This window comes from Gaeumannomyces tritici (genome assembly GCF_000145635.1).
Source record: "Gaeumannomyces tritici R3-111a-1 unplaced genomic scaffold supercont2.8, whole genome shotgun sequence".
Classification (NCBI taxonomy): domain Eukaryota; kingdom Fungi; phylum Ascomycota; class Sordariomycetes; order Magnaporthales; family Magnaporthaceae; genus Gaeumannomyces; species Gaeumannomyces tritici.
Genome location: NW_008804552.1, coordinates 246,379 through 265,000, shown reverse-complemented (window position 1 = coordinate 265,000; position 18,622 = coordinate 246,379). Strand labels below are relative to the sequence as shown.

The 18,622-nt window shown below is 60.7% G+C and overlaps 5 protein-coding genes across 5 annotated transcripts; 2 read left to right on the top strand and 3 right to left on the bottom strand.

The window, feature by feature from the left end:
* Positions 1–248: 248 nt before the first annotated feature.
* Positions 249–1,601, bottom strand: GGTG_12206 (serine/threonine-protein phosphatase 2A activator 2; the record flags this gene model as incomplete). The annotated part of the gene is made up of 1 exon (XM_009230101.1): positions 249–1,601. One exon carries the CDS (start codon positions 1,599–1,601, stop codon positions 249–251), a length of 1,353 nt encoding a protein of 450 aa, XP_009228365.1.
* Positions 1,602–1,920: 319 nt separating this feature from the next.
* Positions 1,921–5,806, top strand: GGTG_12205 (hypothetical protein). The gene is made up of 3 exons (XM_009230100.1): positions 1,921–2,197; positions 2,312–2,469; positions 2,650–5,806. The coding sequence occupies exons 1-3, from the start codon at positions 2,008–2,010 to the stop codon at positions 3,079–3,081; spliced, it is 780 nt and encodes a 259-aa protein (XP_009228364.1). The 5' UTR covers positions 1,921–2,007; the 3' UTR covers positions 3,082–5,806.
* A 927-nt stretch (positions 5,807–6,733) lies between these two features.
* Positions 6,734–10,401, top strand: GGTG_12204 (hypothetical protein). The gene is made up of 3 exons (XM_009230099.1): positions 6,734–7,496; positions 7,702–9,364; positions 9,474–10,401. The coding sequence occupies exons 2-3, from the start codon at positions 8,032–8,034 to the stop codon at positions 9,959–9,961; spliced, it is 1,821 nt and encodes a 606-aa protein (XP_009228363.1). The 5' UTR covers positions 6,734–7,496; positions 7,702–8,031; the 3' UTR covers positions 9,962–10,401.
* Positions 10,402–11,367: 966 nt separating this feature from the next.
* On the bottom strand, positions 11,368–12,991 carry GGTG_12203 (hypothetical protein; the record flags this gene model as incomplete). Its single annotated transcript, XM_009230098.1, has 5 exons — positions 11,368–11,495; positions 11,565–11,757; positions 11,879–12,328; positions 12,424–12,697; positions 12,756–12,991. 5 exons carry the CDS (start codon positions 12,989–12,991, stop codon positions 11,404–11,406), a joined length of 1,245 nt encoding a protein of 414 aa, XP_009228362.1. The 3' UTR covers positions 11,368–11,403.
* A 268-nt stretch (positions 12,992–13,259) lies between these two features.
* Positions 13,260–16,491, bottom strand: GGTG_12202 (hypothetical protein). The gene is made up of 3 exons (XM_009230097.1): positions 15,983–16,491; positions 15,757–15,868; positions 13,260–15,677 (listed from the first exon to the last, which is right to left on the bottom strand). Exons 1-3 carry the CDS (start codon positions 16,195–16,197, stop codon positions 13,887–13,889), a joined length of 2,118 nt encoding a protein of 705 aa, XP_009228361.1. The 5' UTR covers positions 16,198–16,491; the 3' UTR covers positions 13,260–13,886.
* Between the last annotated feature and the right edge of the window lie 2,131 nt (positions 16,492–18,622).

The following is an 18,622-nucleotide window of genomic DNA, read 5'->3' as shown; positions in this document are numbered from 1 at the left end:
CCCCCCCTAGACGTTCTTTGGTTCAGTTTTTGATTCCTTTTCTTGCTTCTCTCCTTTCACCATACGCCTCTCAATCGGAGGCCGTCATGGACACAGATGGCATTAATACATAATTATTTCATCTAGCCTTTCAATCTTGTTTTATCGTACACGCTCTTGCGTGCTGAAGACGGTTTGATGGCCTGTTTGTAGAAGAGGGGTATCTTGGCCAGAAAAGCCAGGGTGCAAGCGAAAAGGAACTCGAGTAATCAGTCAAAAGGGATCCTCCTCAGGCCTTCCCCACCGAGACCCCTCTTCTTCATCTCGGCGGCGGCCGCCACGCTGCTGGGCACCTTGATGCCGCAGCACTCGCCCCAGCCGTTCTGCTGGTGCATGTGCCTGACGCCACCCTCGGTGAAGACGTCGACGCGGCCGGCGTCGCCCTCGGGCACCTCGTCCTCGTCGCCCGCCGCCGCGCCGGACTGGTCCTCTGTCGGCTCCGTCATGCCGTCGGCCGCGGGGATGAGGCTGCCAAAGAGAAAGTGCTGCATGAGGGGCAGCTTGCCCAGGACCTCGGCCACGAACATGCGACGCATGCCGCCCTCGACCTTTGACCAGTCACGGGCGGCCGAGATATCGTCGAGCATGGGGCTGTGCCAGCGCAGGCCGCGGACCGTCTTGGTGCTGTTGACGAAGGCGACCTGGTCCAGGTACATGTAGTCGGCCGCGGCCTCCTCGATGGTCAGCTGCTGGTGGATGGCGCGCGGCGTGATGTAGGGGTGGTGCAGCAGCTGCGAGGCGCCGAACAGGAAGGGCAGGAACTGGTAGTCGTCCAGCCCCCAGACGCCGTGCGAGCCCGCGGGCTCGAGGTAGTAGGTCGACTGCACCAGGCGCATGACGCCCAGGTACCGCACAAAGACGCGCAGCACGAGCGCGCCGAAGTCGGTCGGCGCCACGACGCCGAGCTGGTACAGGCAGAGCAGCCACATGGCGAAGTTGAGCTCGTGCCCGGAGCCGTAGTCGATGCGCGCCCGGTTGCCGAACGCCTGGCACAGGTAAGCTGTCGCCTCGGCGCCCGCGCCCACCCCGTCGCCCTCCCCTCCCTGAGCGCCGGCCCCCCCTGCCCTCTCCACGCCCGAGAGCAGCTGGCGATGCCACCCGGGCGCCCGGGCCCGGACCTTGTCCAGAAAGTCGCGGAACCGCTTGTTGCCGAACCTGGAGCCGCCCTGGTCGTCCGGGGGCGACTGCCCCACCAGCTCCTCGGCCTCGTCCATGAAGCCGACGATGGCTCGGACGGCGGGGCTCAGGTCCACATCCTTGATGCCCGAGATGGGCGTGCCGCAGACGGCGTCGGAGAGGCCAAAGACGAAGGCGAGGATGAGGTCGTGGGTCGGCGATGCGAGGAACAGCTCGTGGTCGCGCTTGGACAGGATCCGCCTCTTCGGGACACAGAAAGGCGGCCGGCTGGGAGCGTCGACGCCTGACGGGGGCGGGAGCGTGGGTGTTTGCGGAGGCGGGGGCTGGCTCGAGGGCGGCGGTCGCCTCCGCCTGGGCTCGAGCTTGGGCAGTCTGTCCTTCAGGTTCGGGATGCTGGCAGAAGCGGCGGCTGTATCGGAAGCCATCTTGAGAGCTCAGCTATGGGGTCGGGCAGGGCAGCGAGGGGCTGCAATCTTGGAACTTTAGATAGGCGGCTAGGTTGAGATGGAGGGTGGCAAGCGAAGTCGGCGTGTGCGGTCTCAGGTTTCTGGAAATCGACTGATGGGCCCCAGCAATGATGCCATGTGAGGAGTCCTTGCCGCCGCTAGCTACCTAGGCCTGAAAGGAGCGCTAGAAGCGGGGGCCAACTGCCAAGAGGCCGTTAGTCAGCAATTCTAGAGTCCTGGTTGGTGCGGTCGCGCCCACCGTCGCGCATGCAGCGCACCCACCCAGCAGCGCGGCTCCCGCAGAGCCTCAAAAACGAAAGCTCAAAAATATTCGCACGGGGACCTTTCACCTTCTAGAGCAGCGTTGATCAAAACTTCACTCACGATGCCTTCCAGATCGGAACCGGCCGCGCTGCTATCACACCTGCCGCGAGCAGACGGCTCAGCCACCTACTCGCACGCAGGCTATACCGTCACAGCCTCGGTCAATGGGCCCATCGAGGCGCAACGGCGGGACGAGGACCCCTATGAAGCCCTCGTCGATGTCATCGTACGACCGGCGGCAGGGGTTGGAGGTACGCGGGCCTTCCCGACATCACATCGAACGATATGATTTCCCTACCGTCGTCGGCTTAGGCGCTGTTAACTCACCAGTCCGGCTCCCTTCTTGTTTCTTGTATATAACACAGGCACCCGGGAGCGCCATCTCGAGACGATTCTACAGTCATCACTGCGCCAGCTCATTCTGGTCAAAAACTTTCCTCGCGGACTCGTCCAGATTGTGCTGCAGGTAACAGCATCCCCCGAGAATGACTATGTGAGCACTAAGCTCGTTCAGGCTCGCCTGGTAAGAGACAGCACCTCCTCCCTTCCTTGGCCGTTTTCCTTCTTTGCTTCACATTGATCATCACCTCGTTGAAGATTCCTTGCTTGTGCAACAGTCCCCTTTACACTTCAGATAGCAACTGCCTCGGCGTTTTGTGACTTGCCTTCGTTGACGAATGTCCTACCGCCTTTTACCCCCCAGAACTTGCCAATTGTGCCGGCCCTGCTGCAGGCCGCTGTTTTGGCTCTGCTCTCGGCAGCAGTCCCGCTCAGGACAACCGCCACATCAACCGTCGTGGCTGTGGCGGCGGCGCCGGGCGGAGGCAACAAGAGCCAGCTAGTGGTGGACCCGTGGCCCAGGGAGGCCGAGAAGGCCCGATCCCTGCACGTGTTCGCCTTCACGTCCGGCGACAGGCTCCTCCTGGCGGAGAGCGAGGGCCCGTTCACAATGCAAGAATGGGCTGATGTCTATGCCAAGGCGCAGGAGATCTGTTGCGAGCCTAACAGGGCCCCCGTCGCGATGGACGACCATCCCGATAACGACGCCACTGCAGGGAGCGGCCCCGACATGCGGCAATTCATCCGGTCCACCGTCGAGGCCAAGGTCTCGGCCGACCTCGATTGGAAGAACTGATGGACGTGATCTGCATGCGAAGGGCGGCCCACGGGCAACCGTGGATGCCATGAGGCAGTTGTTTCGCGAGACGTGGAGGCATAACGAACCAACTCCCCGCGCGGCTCCTGGCGCGCTGTTTGCCTCGGAATCCTACGCACACTATGGCCTGCCGACACCCGACCCGACCGACCGACCGACCGACCTTATCAGCCTGTGAGCGACGATCCCGAGCATCGATGGAGACGGACGGCGAGAGGTGGACACGGGCGGCTAGGAAGGACGGGGAGGCTGGGAGGCAAGGGAAGCGGATGGGGATGGTTGGCGGAAAGTGAACGAATGGCCACAACTCCACGGAACAATGGACCCCTTGGGGCCTGTGGCGGACTCTCACGCAACTTGGACACCCTTCATTCCCCTTCAGGAGCAGTTTCCCCAGCCGCTGGGGGGCTTGCAGTCACCGAGATTTACCCCTTTGCTTACTGCCAGCATCCCACTCCCACTCAAACAGGTGTGGATCCGAGGCACGGGCGTCTAGGCTGTCAAATTCGAGGGTTGCGGCGTCGACCATGTTTCACCCTGTTCCCTGCCTGCGACCCATCCAAATCCGGACGGCTTAGCCGTCCGTCTCGTCGCCCGGAATAGCGAATAAGACGACGGCTCTGTGGGGATGGGTTGCAAGGGGGCGTATTTTGGTCGCATATCAATTGTTGTCGAGGCAGCTGGTCCGCCGTCGTACCCGATCCTTCTGTCTCGGTGTGGCGGTCCTCGGCCAAAAACTCCCCAGGCGAGATATCCCGGGGGACAGGATCTCGCCTCTCGGACGGCTCTATCTTAGCGCTGTAGCTTTCGGCACCAAAGTGGCCAGCATGCGCATGAGCTCTAATTTGGCACAGACATATCTGACGCTAGTTGTGCCTGGGTAGCCACGGCGCCAACGGATTTATTGACGAGGCTCCCACGCTCCCAACGGCACAGATGATAAGTCTTGGCAACACTGCTCCGTGGCCACGATAGCGCGCGGGTACCGATTGTCAACGGGATGCACATGGCACATGGATGGAAGGCGCTGGCCTTGTTCCAATCTGTGAGGCCGGCAGTGTCCAGAATTGGGCGCACGGCGTGTGATCTGCACGGGTCAAACGGCGCTGCAGGGCAGGCGGATCAATCGCACACAGGCACGGTGCGGCAAAAAGGCCCCCAAGAAGACAAGAGCTGTGCTGGTATACTGTGTTTACGGTCCGCTCTTGTTTCTCATGCAGGAGGGGATCGCTTCTGGAAGGCGGGCAAACACCAGACTGTTCTCTTTTATCCCCTTTCCCTCTCTCGCCTATCCGGCACGGCATGGAAACATCGGCACCCCCTTCTAATGCTATTATGCGAGAGCCACGTTTTTGTGGGCTTCCTGCTAGGCCCGCCAGCCAACCAGCCGGCCAACCAGCCAGCACTGTCCGGAGCGAAAGAGCGGTAGGTGCTGGCGGAGCCCCCTAGCCATTGGTCATTGATCGGGAAAGCCGCGACAGTTGGGGAATCAGATGGAGAGGGACGGCGCCAGTCGCACAAAGAAAGCTGTGGCGCGATTCCCGATTTGGAACCTCCGGGGTGAGATGACGGTCCAACCAGCGAAGCCGCGGGGCCCGAAGAAAGAAAGAGGAGCAGGGGAGGGGGGGGAGAAGCCCAGACTGCAGGGAAAACAAGCATAGGTCCCCTGGAACAGATCCAGACCGTATCGCCTTGGGTCGAATCTCGCTATATGTCCATTGTTTCTTGGCTCGATCATTGGAGATGGGCGGCAGCAGCAGCAGCGTCAATTCCCGGCGGCTTCGAGATACAATCCTGGGGTCGGTGGCGTCTCCATGCGCCAACCAGGAGCAAGCCATGAGTTTTTCGGGCGCTGGATCAGGGCTGCAAACCCTCCACGTTGTGGCTCTGCCTCCATGGACGAGATTTGCTCGACGGCTTGGCTTCCGCAGCTTTATCGCGTCTTAGCATCCGCGCGGGATATAGTGCCTACGTTAGGAAAGAAGGGGAGGGGGGAGCGCAAATTTAGCAACGTGCCGAACCAGCCATGTCTCGAGGCTGGAAGTGGAAACCCGACGGACGGGGGCCAGACAAGAGAAGGGAAGGAGGAAGAGATCTGCTGCAGGTCGTGTATCCTCCAGGGGCCTGATCGGCGGCACCGACGAAATCTGCAGCAAGGGCGCCCGGATCACCCTAAAAATGATTTTATTGAAGGATCTAGCTTTATTTGGTAAGGGAAACCCCACCCAGAGGAAGTACAACGCTTCGCACCGATCGGTGCGAGTTGTGCAGGCCTGACAGGGGTTTACGACATGTATCTCTGTGGGCCGGCTTGATCTTGGCTTGATCTTGGCTTGATCTTTACTGGAATAGTCGAAAAAAGAGGGGTTTGAGGGTGGCTGACCGGGGTCTGTTGCAACGGCCTCGAGACTCCAGTGCAAGGGCTTTCTGGCCGCCAGTACAGTGTTTTGTATGGCGCGAGGCCAGCCTGAGAGGGTTCAGCAACGAGAGCCTTGTCAGCCTGGCAGTTTAGGTACTCCACAGATACATCAGGGCCTCGAGGCCTGTGCCATGCACCTCTGCACAGGCCAGTGCTGCGCTGCACTGGTCGGTGCCGCCGATCAGTCCCCAGGACGTGCGTGATGCCAAGCAAAGTACAGATGACAGCGTGGTATCCCTTCCTGCTAACGCCCAGTGCCCAAAGTTCCAAAGCGCCCGCCCGAGGTCTGCATCCCAGCCCGGGGCTGCTGCAGGTGGCCGTCGTTGGTCGAGATGGCTGTTTCGATGCTCGGGTCGAGTTACTTGAAGGATGGAATGTCCGTTGGTGGCGTCTGTATATCAAAACATCTTCCAGTGTGGCTTGATAGCGCACATGCTGCTATCACGGGCGCGTGCTGCCGCTGCCAATTGCAGAACTCAGCACCAGCAGAGCCGCCGCAGCCAGGCCCGAATAGGATATGGCCAAGCCGTGATGTCAATGCAAAAGAGCCCACGCCCCGGCCAACAACAACATCAACACAAGTCCCGTTTATCTGGAGACAGGCAGTTCGCTGGGGCCGTGATGCTCCCGCCCGCCTTTCCAGCGGCGGCGGCGGCGGCAAAAAAGAAGGGGTGGGAATCGTGGCACAGGGACAAGACACAAACACAAACCACACACAGCCCAGCCATGTAGCAGGCACACAAACGATGTCCCCCACGGCCGCTGTAGATCCGGTACACTGCACACACGCACACCCCCCGGCCGGGTCTTTTCATCAAAAAGGAAGGGCTCCAGAAAAGGGTTGGTGGGAACGTGGATTGGAAACAACGGGCATATCCACATTCATGGGATGTGGGGGTTGTTGTTATTGTGATCCTGGGCTGCAACGCAACCCTACCGCCAACCCGTGGTGCGTGCGTTGCGATGCGTGCGTGCGCCGCAGCTGGACCAGACCCTCGCCTCCCCCAGTCCCAGTTCTCAGGGCAGGCCTGCCGGAATAGGGGTATGTGGGCCCCACTTGCGGCGACGGTGGGCTTTTCCCCCTTCTTGCTGCTGTGCTGCACAAGCAACATACCTACCCGGCACGCACAGCAGGAAAGCCTGCCGCAGGTTGCAGCAAGCAGCAGGCGTTCGCAGCCGCAAGAAAACGAGCCCCCCCTGCTGCCGGCTGCTGCTTGTCTGGGAAAGTCGTCGGCGAGGGAAAATATTAAAACGTCTGGGTCGGGATGCTCGTGATGGCCCCTTTTGCTCTCCCTTTGGTCTCCAGTCTTCTCCTCGTAGGCCCAACCCAAACGCATCATCGTCGTCCTTCTTTTTTTCTTTCTTTTTCTGTTTTTGTTCCCCTCTCACCTCCTCCTCCTCGCGACCTCACGGTGGAGCTCTGGTAGTTCTAGCGGTTGCCTGATCTCGTCCGTGTGGTTGCATCCCGTCACTCATAATCCCATCTACCGATCTCTCCAATCGTTTCCGTCTGCTCTCTTGAGAGGGGAGCTTGTTTCTTCTGTTCTTCTTGGTTGTGGTTCTTTGGACAAGACCTCACATTGACTTATCGTCTTTTTAATACCCGCTGTTTTCGCTGCTTCTCGATACCATTTATAGACCAGGCGTCGCTTGCGTTTTTCGTTGCTTCTTTTTTTTTTCCCTCTCTCCCTCTCCGTCAGCTCAACGACAGACCAGCGAGGAACCGACCTTCTGGCCCGAGATACCCCTCCGCGACCTTGATTTGCATCCCGTCCTGCCGCCCTGACCTTCTCCTGCAGGTGCTGCAGCAAGGGTTCCACATTGTCACGCAGAATCGTCACCAATCGAGACACAAAAGCCCGTCGCTGCGAGTCGTCTCGTGCATAGATTCGATATCACAGGCCCCTAGTCTGTGCTATTTCCAGTCTACGGGATCCCGGCAGAGTCAGTTGTCGCTTTGTGCGTGACCGATACGGTGAGTGGCGCTCATTGCTTTCCTTGTTGGGTGCTTATTCCTGTCCTCTCCTGCCGGCTCCATTGCTCGCCGAGTCTGCGGCGTGGCATTGGAGCGCAGGAACGGGAATGGGACACAGACAAGGACCCCCTTGGGTCGCACGCGGGGTGACGAACCTGCGGATGGAGTGTCGGAACTTGAGGTGCTGACTCTGGAGGTGTGACAGACTGCAGGAGCTAATCGACACAAGCCGGCAGTCCAGCCCGCCATTCCAAAGCGAGCTCGGTATTCCCATAAATCCGCCATTGGTTTCGGGCTTTGTTTGTGTCCGCGCCGTGTTCTCCCAGTGAGGTTGCGTCGCACTGCACCGCTGCATTTCCGGTGGAGCAGCGCTGAAGCCGCCCGCTGAACACGCCCGTCGCACCCACAATTCCGTACGCCTCCCTACTGCCAGCTGCCAGCTGCCAGCACAGCTCCAGCCGCCCTGTCCAGCCCTCCCCTGCCACGGAGCAACCAAGAGCCGGGCTCAGTCACCACCACTCCCACCACCACCACCATGTCGGACTCGCTGCACCCTGTCGTTGGTCACGCAGGAGCTGCCGCCGCTCCGCCCGTCCCGCTGCCCACGCTGCAGCGTCCGGATTGCGCCCACTCGGAACGTCCCAGGACGTCCACCTCTGGCTCGCCTACCCAGGAGGGCTCGCGCTGCGACCTCTCGCTCTCCGACGCAAAATCCGCCCTCCGTGAGAATGCCGCTGACCCGTCGGTCCCCGTCGCTGTGCCCGTTTTAGCGCCCTTGCCCTCGCCCCTGCTGCCCCTTCAAAAACCCTACGCCTCGCTCGGCCACCGTAAGAGCACGCCCTCGGTCGACTCAGTCCCCCGACAGACCATCATGAAGGCCCTGGCCTCGGTCGCCCGCAGCAACAAGCCCGAGGCCCTTTCTCTCAACGGAATGCTGTCGGCCCAGCGCAGCGCCGCGGCGGCGGCCGAGGCTCGTCCCAACACCTCGTCTTCCCAGAAGCTCTGTGAAGCCCTCAACGACCTGGCCGCCCGCACAAACACCCCCACCACGGCCCTGCCCAGCCTGCAGTCCCCCTGCTTCTACCACCAGCGCTTTGACGATGCCGTCGACATCGACAAGGTTCTCGAGGAGATCAAGAATGACGAGTACATGTCGCACTCGCGCCTGGTCCAGACCGCCACGGGCGTCCGCGAGGTCGCCAAGCAGCTGCAGAGGCGCCCCATCAAGCGCGCCGTCCGCAACATCATGATCGTCACCAAGGCCCGTGACAACGAGCTCGTGCTCCTGACCAAGGAGCTGACCCAGTGGCTGCTGAGCACCCCGCGCTACGGCTCCGACCTGGGCGTCAACGTCTACGTCGACGCCAAGCTGCGCAACTCGAAGCGCTTCGACGCACAGGGCATCCTGGCCGAGAACACCCGCTTCTCCAACATGCTGCGCTATTGGTCTCCCGACCTGTGCTGGAGCCACCCCGAGAAGTTCGACCTGGTCCTGACCCTCGGCGGTGACGGCACCGTCCTCTTCACCTCGTGGCTGTTCCAGCGCATCGTGCCGCCAGTGCTGTCCTTCAGCCTCGGCAGCCTCGGCTTCCTGACCACGTTCGAGTACGGGCGCTTCAAGGACCACCTGAACCGCGTCCTCGGCTCCGAGGGCATGCGCGTCAACCTGCGCATGCGCTTTACCTGCACCGTCTACCGTGATGGCGCCCAGGGCCAGGACATGGAGGAGGCCGAGCAGTTCGAGGTGCTCAACGAGCTCCTCATCGACCGTGGCCCGTCGCCCTACATTTCCCAGCTGGAGCTGTATGGCGACGACGACCTGCTCACCGTGATCCAGGCGGATGGCTGCATCTTCTCCACCCCTACTGGTAGGTTGTTTTTCTGCAGCTACCCCTTTTTTTCTTCTATTTTTTTTTCTTTTTTTGCCAAGCGCGCGCGCCCACGTGATACATAGGCTGACCCATTTTCTCTCTCTAGGATCAACGGCCTACTCCCTCTCTGCCGGTGGCTCTCTGGTGCACCCAGACATCCCCGCTATCCTCCTGACTCCCATCTGCCCGCACACGCTATCCTTCAGGCCCATGGTCCTGTCGGACACGATGCTGCTCAGGGTGTCGGTCCCGCGCAACAGCCGCGCTACGGCCTACTGTGCCTTTGACGGCAAGGGCCGCGTCGAGCTGAAGCAGGGTGATTGCGTCACCATCACGGCGTCGCAGTACCCCTTTCCCACAGTCGTGCGCACCGATACGGAGTGGTTCGACTCGGTCTCCCGCACGCTCCGCTGGAACACGCGGGCCGCCACGCAAAAGGCCTTTGACACTGGTGACAAGTCCAGCGCCGAGTCTAGCGACGGTGACGACCAGGCCGAGTGGGACATTGACACCGACTCAGCCTGCTACGTCAGCGAGGAGGGTAGCAGCGCCGCTAGCCCGTTGAGGCGGCAGATGAGCCTACTGGGGATGTGAGGCCATGACTTGGCGGTTCTTCTTTTGCTCTTGCATGCCCGTGTCTTGAGCACCTTTGTTTGATCCGCACTCATGACGAAACATTTCATATCCGGTCGTTGGGAGGCATATTGCATACTTTTTTTTTCCAAAGACAATACGCATGTCGGCCCCAGGGTGATGATGGCATTTCCCCCGTATATCTAGACGGTTTTGGACAGCATTTTTTTTTTTATTTGGCAGTTGGTGAGCGTGGTCGACCCCCGTCAACGATTTGGGCGGGTGCGCAGAGGGAGCTGTGCTTCTTGCTTTTTTTTTTTTAGCAGACGACTTCCCTCCCACAGCGTTTTTGTTCTTTCTCGATAAGATATTTTACACCATGGTTAGCCAGACGTTGTTTCCTCGACGACGAATACAGAAAAAAACCTGACGAAGTGCATTCCTAGTCTTTGAACACTCAACCTGAGTCCATGTGCATGTCTCTGGCTGTTTATAGCTGTGACATGTCTTTGCATTTTTGGATTAAATCCGCGACGCCTCTTTGTAACGGCATCCGGCTCGGGGTGCCGATTTATGCAAGGGGTGCGTGTGTGTGTGTGTGTGTGTGTGTGTTCCTTGCCGACATGCAGTGCCGCCTTCTTTGGGGGGTCACCCCTGAAACGGTGGGACTTGAGGCGAGAGCACACGTCCGACCTGCTGGGTGGCGCCGTCATACTTCTTTCCAGCAGCTCCCGATGCCGTCACGTTTTGCGGATTATTTGAGTCATTATTTACACGGCGCCGGCGCACAGCCAGGTGGTTGGATCCTATCTGCCCATCCAGACCTGAGGACTCGACGTGAGGGCAAGGCAGAAGCGAGAGACGAGCCAATCGACGTCGGTCCCCCCTCCCATTACTCCGCTATTTCCGACTCTGTGCCCGCCCGGAGTACACGGATATACGGAAATTCCGTCCTCTGATGGCCGTCGGCGTGGCTCTGGCCCAGACGCACGTGCATTTCTTTTCTTTTTGTTGATGCAGCCCGAGCTTTATCACATGTGTAGCCTACCTGTCCGCGCTGCATTCGGGCCATAGAAAGCTTTGCTTCTGTCATTGATGTGGTGAGCTTGCTTTTTCATAGAAGCCGGGGCTAGCCAAGACAGGTCGAGACCCGGGCTTGGGTACAGCACCACAGTAGATTAATACCGCCAAGGTCCAGACGGAAACACAGTCGTCGGAGGGGAGGGGATCCGCAGTGATCAGCAAGACGAGCGTGTGGTATTCGACTGTCTAGGCGCATGGAGATACATCCGATACCACGAGCTATAAACCTACCAGCACGCAGCCAGCCCGATCCATCAGAAGAAGAAAAAAACGAACTGGATCCACAGACTTACAACATGACCCAAAAGTAGCCAGAACCGGCCTCCTCTCAGGCCAGGTGACATATTATCCTCCCCACACGGCCAGGCGCGCCTCGGGCCCTAGCGCCGGATAGTGCAGCTCCAAGGCCGGGTCGATGGCGTCGGGGCGGATGGTGGCCATGATGAGGATACCCTTGTAGTACTCGAGCGCCCTATGATCGACGGGGGTGGGAGTGTCAGCTTTTTTTTTTTTTTTCTTTTTTTGTTGCTGGTCGACATACCTCTGGCAGAGTAACTCTTGTCGGCCTCCCTGCTTCGCTGGCCCTTGTTGGGTCCGGCGCCGGCCGCCCGGATCAGAAGCTTGCGTCGCCTTAGGCTTGGTTTGTCCATGTGCTTGTCGTCGTCCTTCACAGCGTCCAGGGCCCTGCGGGAGAGACGACCAAGGCTTTTCAGCTCTGAGCGGTCGCCCCGGTTCTGAGGGTCGGAATAGTACCCCTCGGTATCAAGCACGACCTAGCCATTGAACTTGACCGACGGGGCGGCCAGTGCGTGTGTCAGCCAGTCGATGCGGGAAACCAGTGGCGGGAGAGCTTACATTCTGTTTGGATTCCTCCACCATTGACGGGGCCCTGGTAGGATCCATGATGGATGCCCCCCAAGGGAGCAGAACTTGAGCGCCCGCCCGACGGTGCCCGCCCTGGCCTTCTGGAGCTCGGGGTAGAAGGTGCCTCGGGGGAAGAGCCCGAGGCTCGCGATGGCGCGAGTGCTCGTCGAACCGGTCCAGGAACACACCCACTCGGTCTCGGCCCCCGAACTCGGTGCCGTCCCAGGCCAACGCACGAGACCTTGGGCCTCGAACTCGAGCCGGCCGCACCTGCACGACTTCGAAGCGGAAGAACTGCGGAGGGTAGCGGTGGACGCCGCCGCCGCCGCCGCCGCCGCGCACGACGGTGGCGCCTGGCTCGGACAGGGCCCCCAGAATGGGTCGAAGGAGGTGATGTCGGTCGGCCCTTAGCTGGTCGCTTCTCCTTGGTGAACCTGGGCTCTATAGTTCGCGAAGTGCTAGGCCGTGCAGCAGCGGCAGCCGGGCGTGCGGGGGGCGGCGGGTCTCGGTGCCCGCGGCCTCTCCTCGCGCAGCACGGGCGGCGCCGAGGCCGGTCCCGGGCAAAGTAAGAGGTCGCGGGAAGGGGCGCGCGCGGAGCGCGATCCTGTCCGGCGCGGTGTCGTTGTCGTGCTAGTAGTCCTCAAAACACCTCGTCCAGGAGGAGGGTCCCCCTGAGCGGCGCCGCGTTCTGCACCACGATGGAGTGAGTGGAGCCGGAGCGGCGGCCCGCCCTCGCCGTCGCCGCCGCCGCCGCCGCCGTGGTTCTTCTTGTGGCGCACGACTATGGACGAGCCGGCGGCGTCGGCCTCCCTCTCGGGCCAAGTCCATGGCGTCGTCGGGGTACTCGTTCACCCAGTTGGTGCAGCACTTGCACTTTAGCCCGCCCTCGTAGGGGTTCTTGATTTGGCAGATGCTGCCATTAGCAAAGGGGAGGAGAGCGTCCCTGAGAGGGCCAGAGTCATGGCGAGGACTAGTGTCAGGTTCCGTCATGCTGCTTATTATCCGAACAAGGAAGAAGTGAGGGGCTCTGTGGGCGTCAAGCGTGCGTGTGCAGGTGAGACCGAGTGAGGCCGAGCGGGTGCGAGTGAAGTTGAATTCAACCATCCTTGAAGAAAAGGGATAGACGATATTTATCGTCACCCCGGCAGGCATCACAGCAAGACGGACAAACACAGGCGCAAGACAAGCTAACAAGCCCTCAGGAGCAGGTGACATATCGAACTGTTTAAATGCTTTCAGGCAATCAGCCTTACCAAGAAACGAGAGCAGACCCAAGCACCAGAGAGATCACCCGTTTGTGAAGCCGACTTTGGCGAAGCAGGGGACGGGGAGACGGGGCTAGAGCCGCCCTGACGGCCCAGTGAGATAGGAACAAATGTACCGACATATTGCAAACGCAAGCGGTGGTGGGCTGCATCAGATTTAGCATTGCATTAGTTCGTAGCATATTCGTTTTTTACATCCCCAGCCTCCAAGCTCAACACCGACCGGAACCCAAGCCCGCCTCCAAAACACCCAAAGCTCTTCCCATGAACCCGTTTTCATCTCTTTACTGTTACAGCATGGCTTTCCTCCGCCGCCCCAGTCGTTCATTGCCCGCCCGACCAACCCATAATCATCGCCATTGAGAGGCATGTTTTGCCCCCTTTGGCTTCTCATGATAAACCACATTTATATAGTTGTACACAGATGCTCCTCTCTCGCTCTCTCCGTCCTGCGGATACAGCTGATCGACCTTCCCCGTGCCCTGGTTGGCTATACGCCCCTCGTGCGGGGCCTGGGGCGTCGTCGTCGCTAGTGTTCCTGCTGTGTGACGTCCAGGCTCCTGACCAAACGGATCACTCGTTTGGAAGTGCCGACGAGGCAGCCCACCATTATTCGTGGGCGGAGGCGGCCGACAGACAAATATGACTATGGCCCCAGACACAGGCAGGCTAGGCTGCAGCAAACATGCCGCGATGGAAGTGGCCAGGCACAACCAACGCTACCGCATGTCCCGTCACCTCCAGTTGCCCTGCGAGAGCGACAGGAGTCCGGCCACGCAGTCAAAGTCGCCCTTCTTGCTCGGGCTGACCTCGCCGCGCATGAAGCGCTCGACCTCGTCATCGCGCCGCGGCCCGAACCTGCCCTTGCCGCTACCGTCCCCGTCGCTATCCACCTCCTCACCGTCGTCCTCGAAGATGCTGATGGACGCCGGATTCCTGCCTGCGCGTCGCTTGTTGGACCGCTGTCCGGGCGCCGAGTAGGCCCGATGAACGCCACCCAGTAGGCCCCGGCGCTCGTCCATGAACCCAGTTCGGCGCCCGTTGCCCCCGTGCAACGAGACGGGGTGCCGCCGCGGCGAGGACGAGGCTGAAAAGATAACCGGAGGTAGTATCCGGCCGCCCACCACACCGGCCGGGGCAGCAGACTGACTCCTGCTAACCGCCGGGGAGCTGTCTTCGTCGGGGCTCCAGTTCTCCTTGTCAGAGTCGTGCCCGCTAGTTGCAATGAGGCTGGCCACCTCCATCTTTTTGGCATCACCGCCATCTGCCAACGCTTCCTCATCGTCTGTCGCTTCTACAAGTCTCTCGACGTTGAGGCGCGACGACGATGATTGCAGCCGTGCCACGCTGCTTGACGAACGGCCCAGCTTGGCCCTCTTGAAGGGGTACTGCTGGCCGTTTGCGCTGATCCTGTCAAATACAGAGCATCCCCGCACAGCCGCGTTGCGCTTGTTGCCGTTGGCTTGCAGAGCGGGAGGGGACGCGCCGGCGGCGGCGGCGGCAGACGCCGAGGTCGTTCGCAGGAGGCTGATGGCGGCAATGGCCGACCCGCTCGCCTCGTGCCTCGCCTGTTGCGTCAGCTCGTCCTCGCGGTCCTCGGCGCTGTCTGCAGCAAATTCCCACGCGTGAACGTCTCGCGAGCGACCACGGGTCAGGCGCGGGGGAAGCGGGGCAGGAGCAGCCATAGGGACGGCCGCGACCACCACCCCGCCGCTGCTGCCATTGCTATCACCGCAAAGGGAATCAGTCAGCGTCGAGATGGGCGGCAGCGTGATGGACTGCGTGCTCAGGCGGCGGTGGAGGCTGTCGCGCCGGATGGACGGGATCGAGATGGGGATAGGTTCCGTGTGCGGGTTGTAGAGGCTGTGGCTGCTGCTGCTTCGAGGCGGCGACGGTGACCTCAGGCCCGAGACTAGTGATGCCTTGCCCTCGAGCGAGAGCGACAGGCGGACTTGCGAGTTACGTCGCGAGTGGGGTGGCGGCAGGATGGGGGCTGACGCGACCGAGGAGCACGACGACGGCATAAAAGGTTCAAACTTGAAAGAATCGTCGGCACCCGAGGCGCGGCGGAAGGAGGATGCCGGAGTGGAGAAGCAGCTGCCGGGGTGCCACCTGCCCGCCATGAAGCTGTTGCTGGTGGCCGAGCCGGGAGTGAATCGAGAGGAGCTGTTGAGCAAATCCGCGTGGTTTGAAGCATGCTGCCGCGGTGCAGGCGTTTGTGCGCCCATGGCCGCCATGGGGCCCGGCGACTGGTTCGTGGGCGACCGTGGCGGCGCCGGCGCCTCCGTGTAGAACGGGTGTCTGTCGGGCAGCCAGGGCGCGAGGTCCGGCGATGCGACGGGGGTGGTCGACGCGGCGTGCGGTGGGGGCGCGACGCCGACATCGCCCCCGGCGCCGTGCTGGCCGAACGAGCCAGCATCCGAAGAGAGAATCTGCATGCCGCCATAGCGGAGAGCAGCAATTTCCTGGGGTGAAAGCGGGCGCGATCTCCGGCGGTCGTTCTGTCGACGGTTCTGAAACCATATCTGTTTGGGGACGGGAAAAAATCAGCACGCGGCACAAACGACTGCCATTGATTGCGCCGGCGCCCTCAAAGCTCCTTACCTGCACCTCCTTCTCGTTCAGAGTGACGCGCTTCACAATTTCGAGACGCGCCGTCTTGTCTGGCTTGGGGTCGGCGCTGTAGGCGGCCTCGAGGATGGCCTTATCTTTGGCGCTGCAGGCGAAAAAAATGTCAGTCAATGCTAGACGCGTCGTGTCGACTGCCCTAAGATGGGAAATCCAAGGGCAGCGCATGCGGCTCCCCCCGCAGCACGTCTGGGGCACATACGCGGTCCGTTTCCTCCGGCCCTTGGGGTGGCGCTCTGTTTCTTCAGGGGCCTCTGACGGGTGCGGCATGTCGGCGTCTGCGCGTTCGGCGGCCATTGGTGGCTCCTGGGACGCGGCGAGGGACACGGCTGGGCTGGCCGAGTTCGGGGGGAAGGCGTCCTGCGAGACGGACGCGAAGGACGAGTCGGGGGAGGGGATGCGGGCCGAATCCATCATGATGGGCGGTCAACACTATGCATGCTAGACGAGGAAGGCCAAACGAGTGTGAAGCTGTAGCCAGGCGAGCCGGTGTTGCGACAGGCAGCAAACAGGTGCAGATAGGGCGGGCGGGCGCACACGTCTCTGGGAGGAATAGCGAGCGTGAAGGAGACGGGTGGCGGGAGAAGCGTTCGGTTTTTTTTTCTTCTTCTTCTTTGCTCCAAGCTTCGCAAGGAGGGTGGGAGGCTCTGTTTAATGGGCGCAGAGAGTCGATGGAGCCAACTTCTCGAACCGCGACTTGTGTGCATGACGGGACCCGCTCCCCGCATCACGCCCACGAGACCCTTGTATACAACACGCCTGGCATTTGATGCGCGTCGAGCCCGAGGTGGCTGTAGCTCCGCCAATCAGAAACCCGGACCCGCTACCCCAGCCTCTCTACCCTGCCCGTTTGGGAAGGCCGGGCGCTGTGGTCAGGGCACGTATCGGGCGCATCAAACCAGCAGAACCAGCAGAGAACCAGCAGAACCAGCAGAATTGGCACCACCTTACCAAGCCCAATCGGCAACATTGAGCCTGGCTCCCATCCCCTTTCCTTTTCCGCCCACCGCCTCCTCCTCCCTCCCACCGTGCCACCGCAAATGGCGGCCGGCTCACCTAGTTGAGCCCAGCAAGCAGCCTCTCATTTGAGCACCGACCCCCTCCGTCGACGCACGCCTCCTGCCAGTGCGTCTCGCTTCGTCCCATCCATCAATCGCCCACGATGCAGTCCAACCGGCGCCCCGTGTCAAAAAGAGCGCCACAACCCCTGTCGCTGCAGCTCCGCCCGCAGCAGCACACCTCACTCCAAATTGCACGCTGCACGCCCGCCGAGTGCCCCTGGCCAACGAGGTCCCGCCGTGCCTGTCTTGTTTGCATTAGAGCATTAGAGAGGAGGAGGGCCCGCCCTGATTGTGCTGTCTCAATGTACTACGCCGGCCGTGGCTATTCCCGGACCTGCGCTGGGGCGCCGTTTAATTTCAACCCACATGCCCATCGGCTTTCCCATGTGTGATGGAAGATGATGATGGTGGTGGTTCCGTGCTTTGCCCGCCACACGGGAGGAGACAGCAGCCCCCCCTCCAACCAACGCGTCGCCAAATTCCGGTCGGACGCGGTGCCCTGTCTCTTGCGCCATTGCTCAGGGCTCGACTTGCGGCCTAAGCTTTTTGTGGGAAAGAGATCGGTGGGGTTCCTAGGCTTCTTTCTGTAAGGGGGTGTAAAACAATGGGAAATAAGAATGGCGGTCGACGTCATTGGGGAATTAAAAGCGAGTTCTACACCTTGACGCAGCCAGGGGCCGAGAACACGTCGGGCCGGCCTGTCGTAGCTTTCGGAATTCCACCTTGCTCTCCCGACAGCATGCCGATTTGCTGCCCTGCCTCCCTGCCGACGCATCAACCGCCGCCGTGCTTCAGCAGCCTCGGAATTCGACGTGCGCCCAGCAGGGGGGCAAGTTAGTTGGGCGTCCAGCGCGGCACAACGTGTTCACTGTCGACCGTCACCGCCTTCCCGCCCTCTCCACACAATCGTGGAACCATTGGCACCAAGCCCATGGTACTGAACCCAATTGAGCTAGGGTTGGTGCTGTGTATTGTCTTTCTGGTTCCTTGGGCCGGCATCACTTCTGGGAAGTCGACACCGCATTGCCCCTGAACCCCAAACTTGATGGCCTTTACAACATGTCCGACTCTGTGAACCCAGAACCGGATAGTCCGTTCCTATTGGCCAATCCCCGGTTACAGTCCAGGTCAATCCGGATGCAGCAAGGTGACATTCTGGACACATACCGCGCACGCTCGACAGCTCAACAGCTTTTGGTGCCTAACTGTGGATGGATATCAAAGCCACTTCATCGGACTTTTAGATCGGGTCTTGGCCCAGGATCAAAAAACCCACCAGCCTGACCGCCACACCGGACAAATTCTCCTCTCCATCAAACCCCCACGGCCTAGACCGTTCCAAGAGGCTGGTGGGCAGATGTCGAGCACACGCTGCTGGCTGACACGTCGCCATCAAGCCCCCGCTTCCACTTTCCACCCCTGCGTCCACATAGCACCCAACTCCAAAAATGCTTAAAGTGGTTGAAGCACTCGGCGCAAGCATTAAGTGAGGCTCGGCGAGCCGCTGACAAAGCGTGGCTGCAGTGACGGCGCGTTGATGTCATGGCAACAGGGTAGCCCCTCGTCCAACCGAGGAGACACACTCTCACCGCCCACCCGCCCGACCGCCAAAAAATAAAAAATAGAAAAATATCAACAACAACCACCGTGCCGTGCAATAGTGACTATACACAGCCAAAAATCGGGAAATGCCAGTTTTTATGTCTACCTGGAAGCTGTTTATGCAGCAAACGGACGCCGAGTTCTACCACCGCTTCATGAGTGTCGTGGGAGGCCGATGC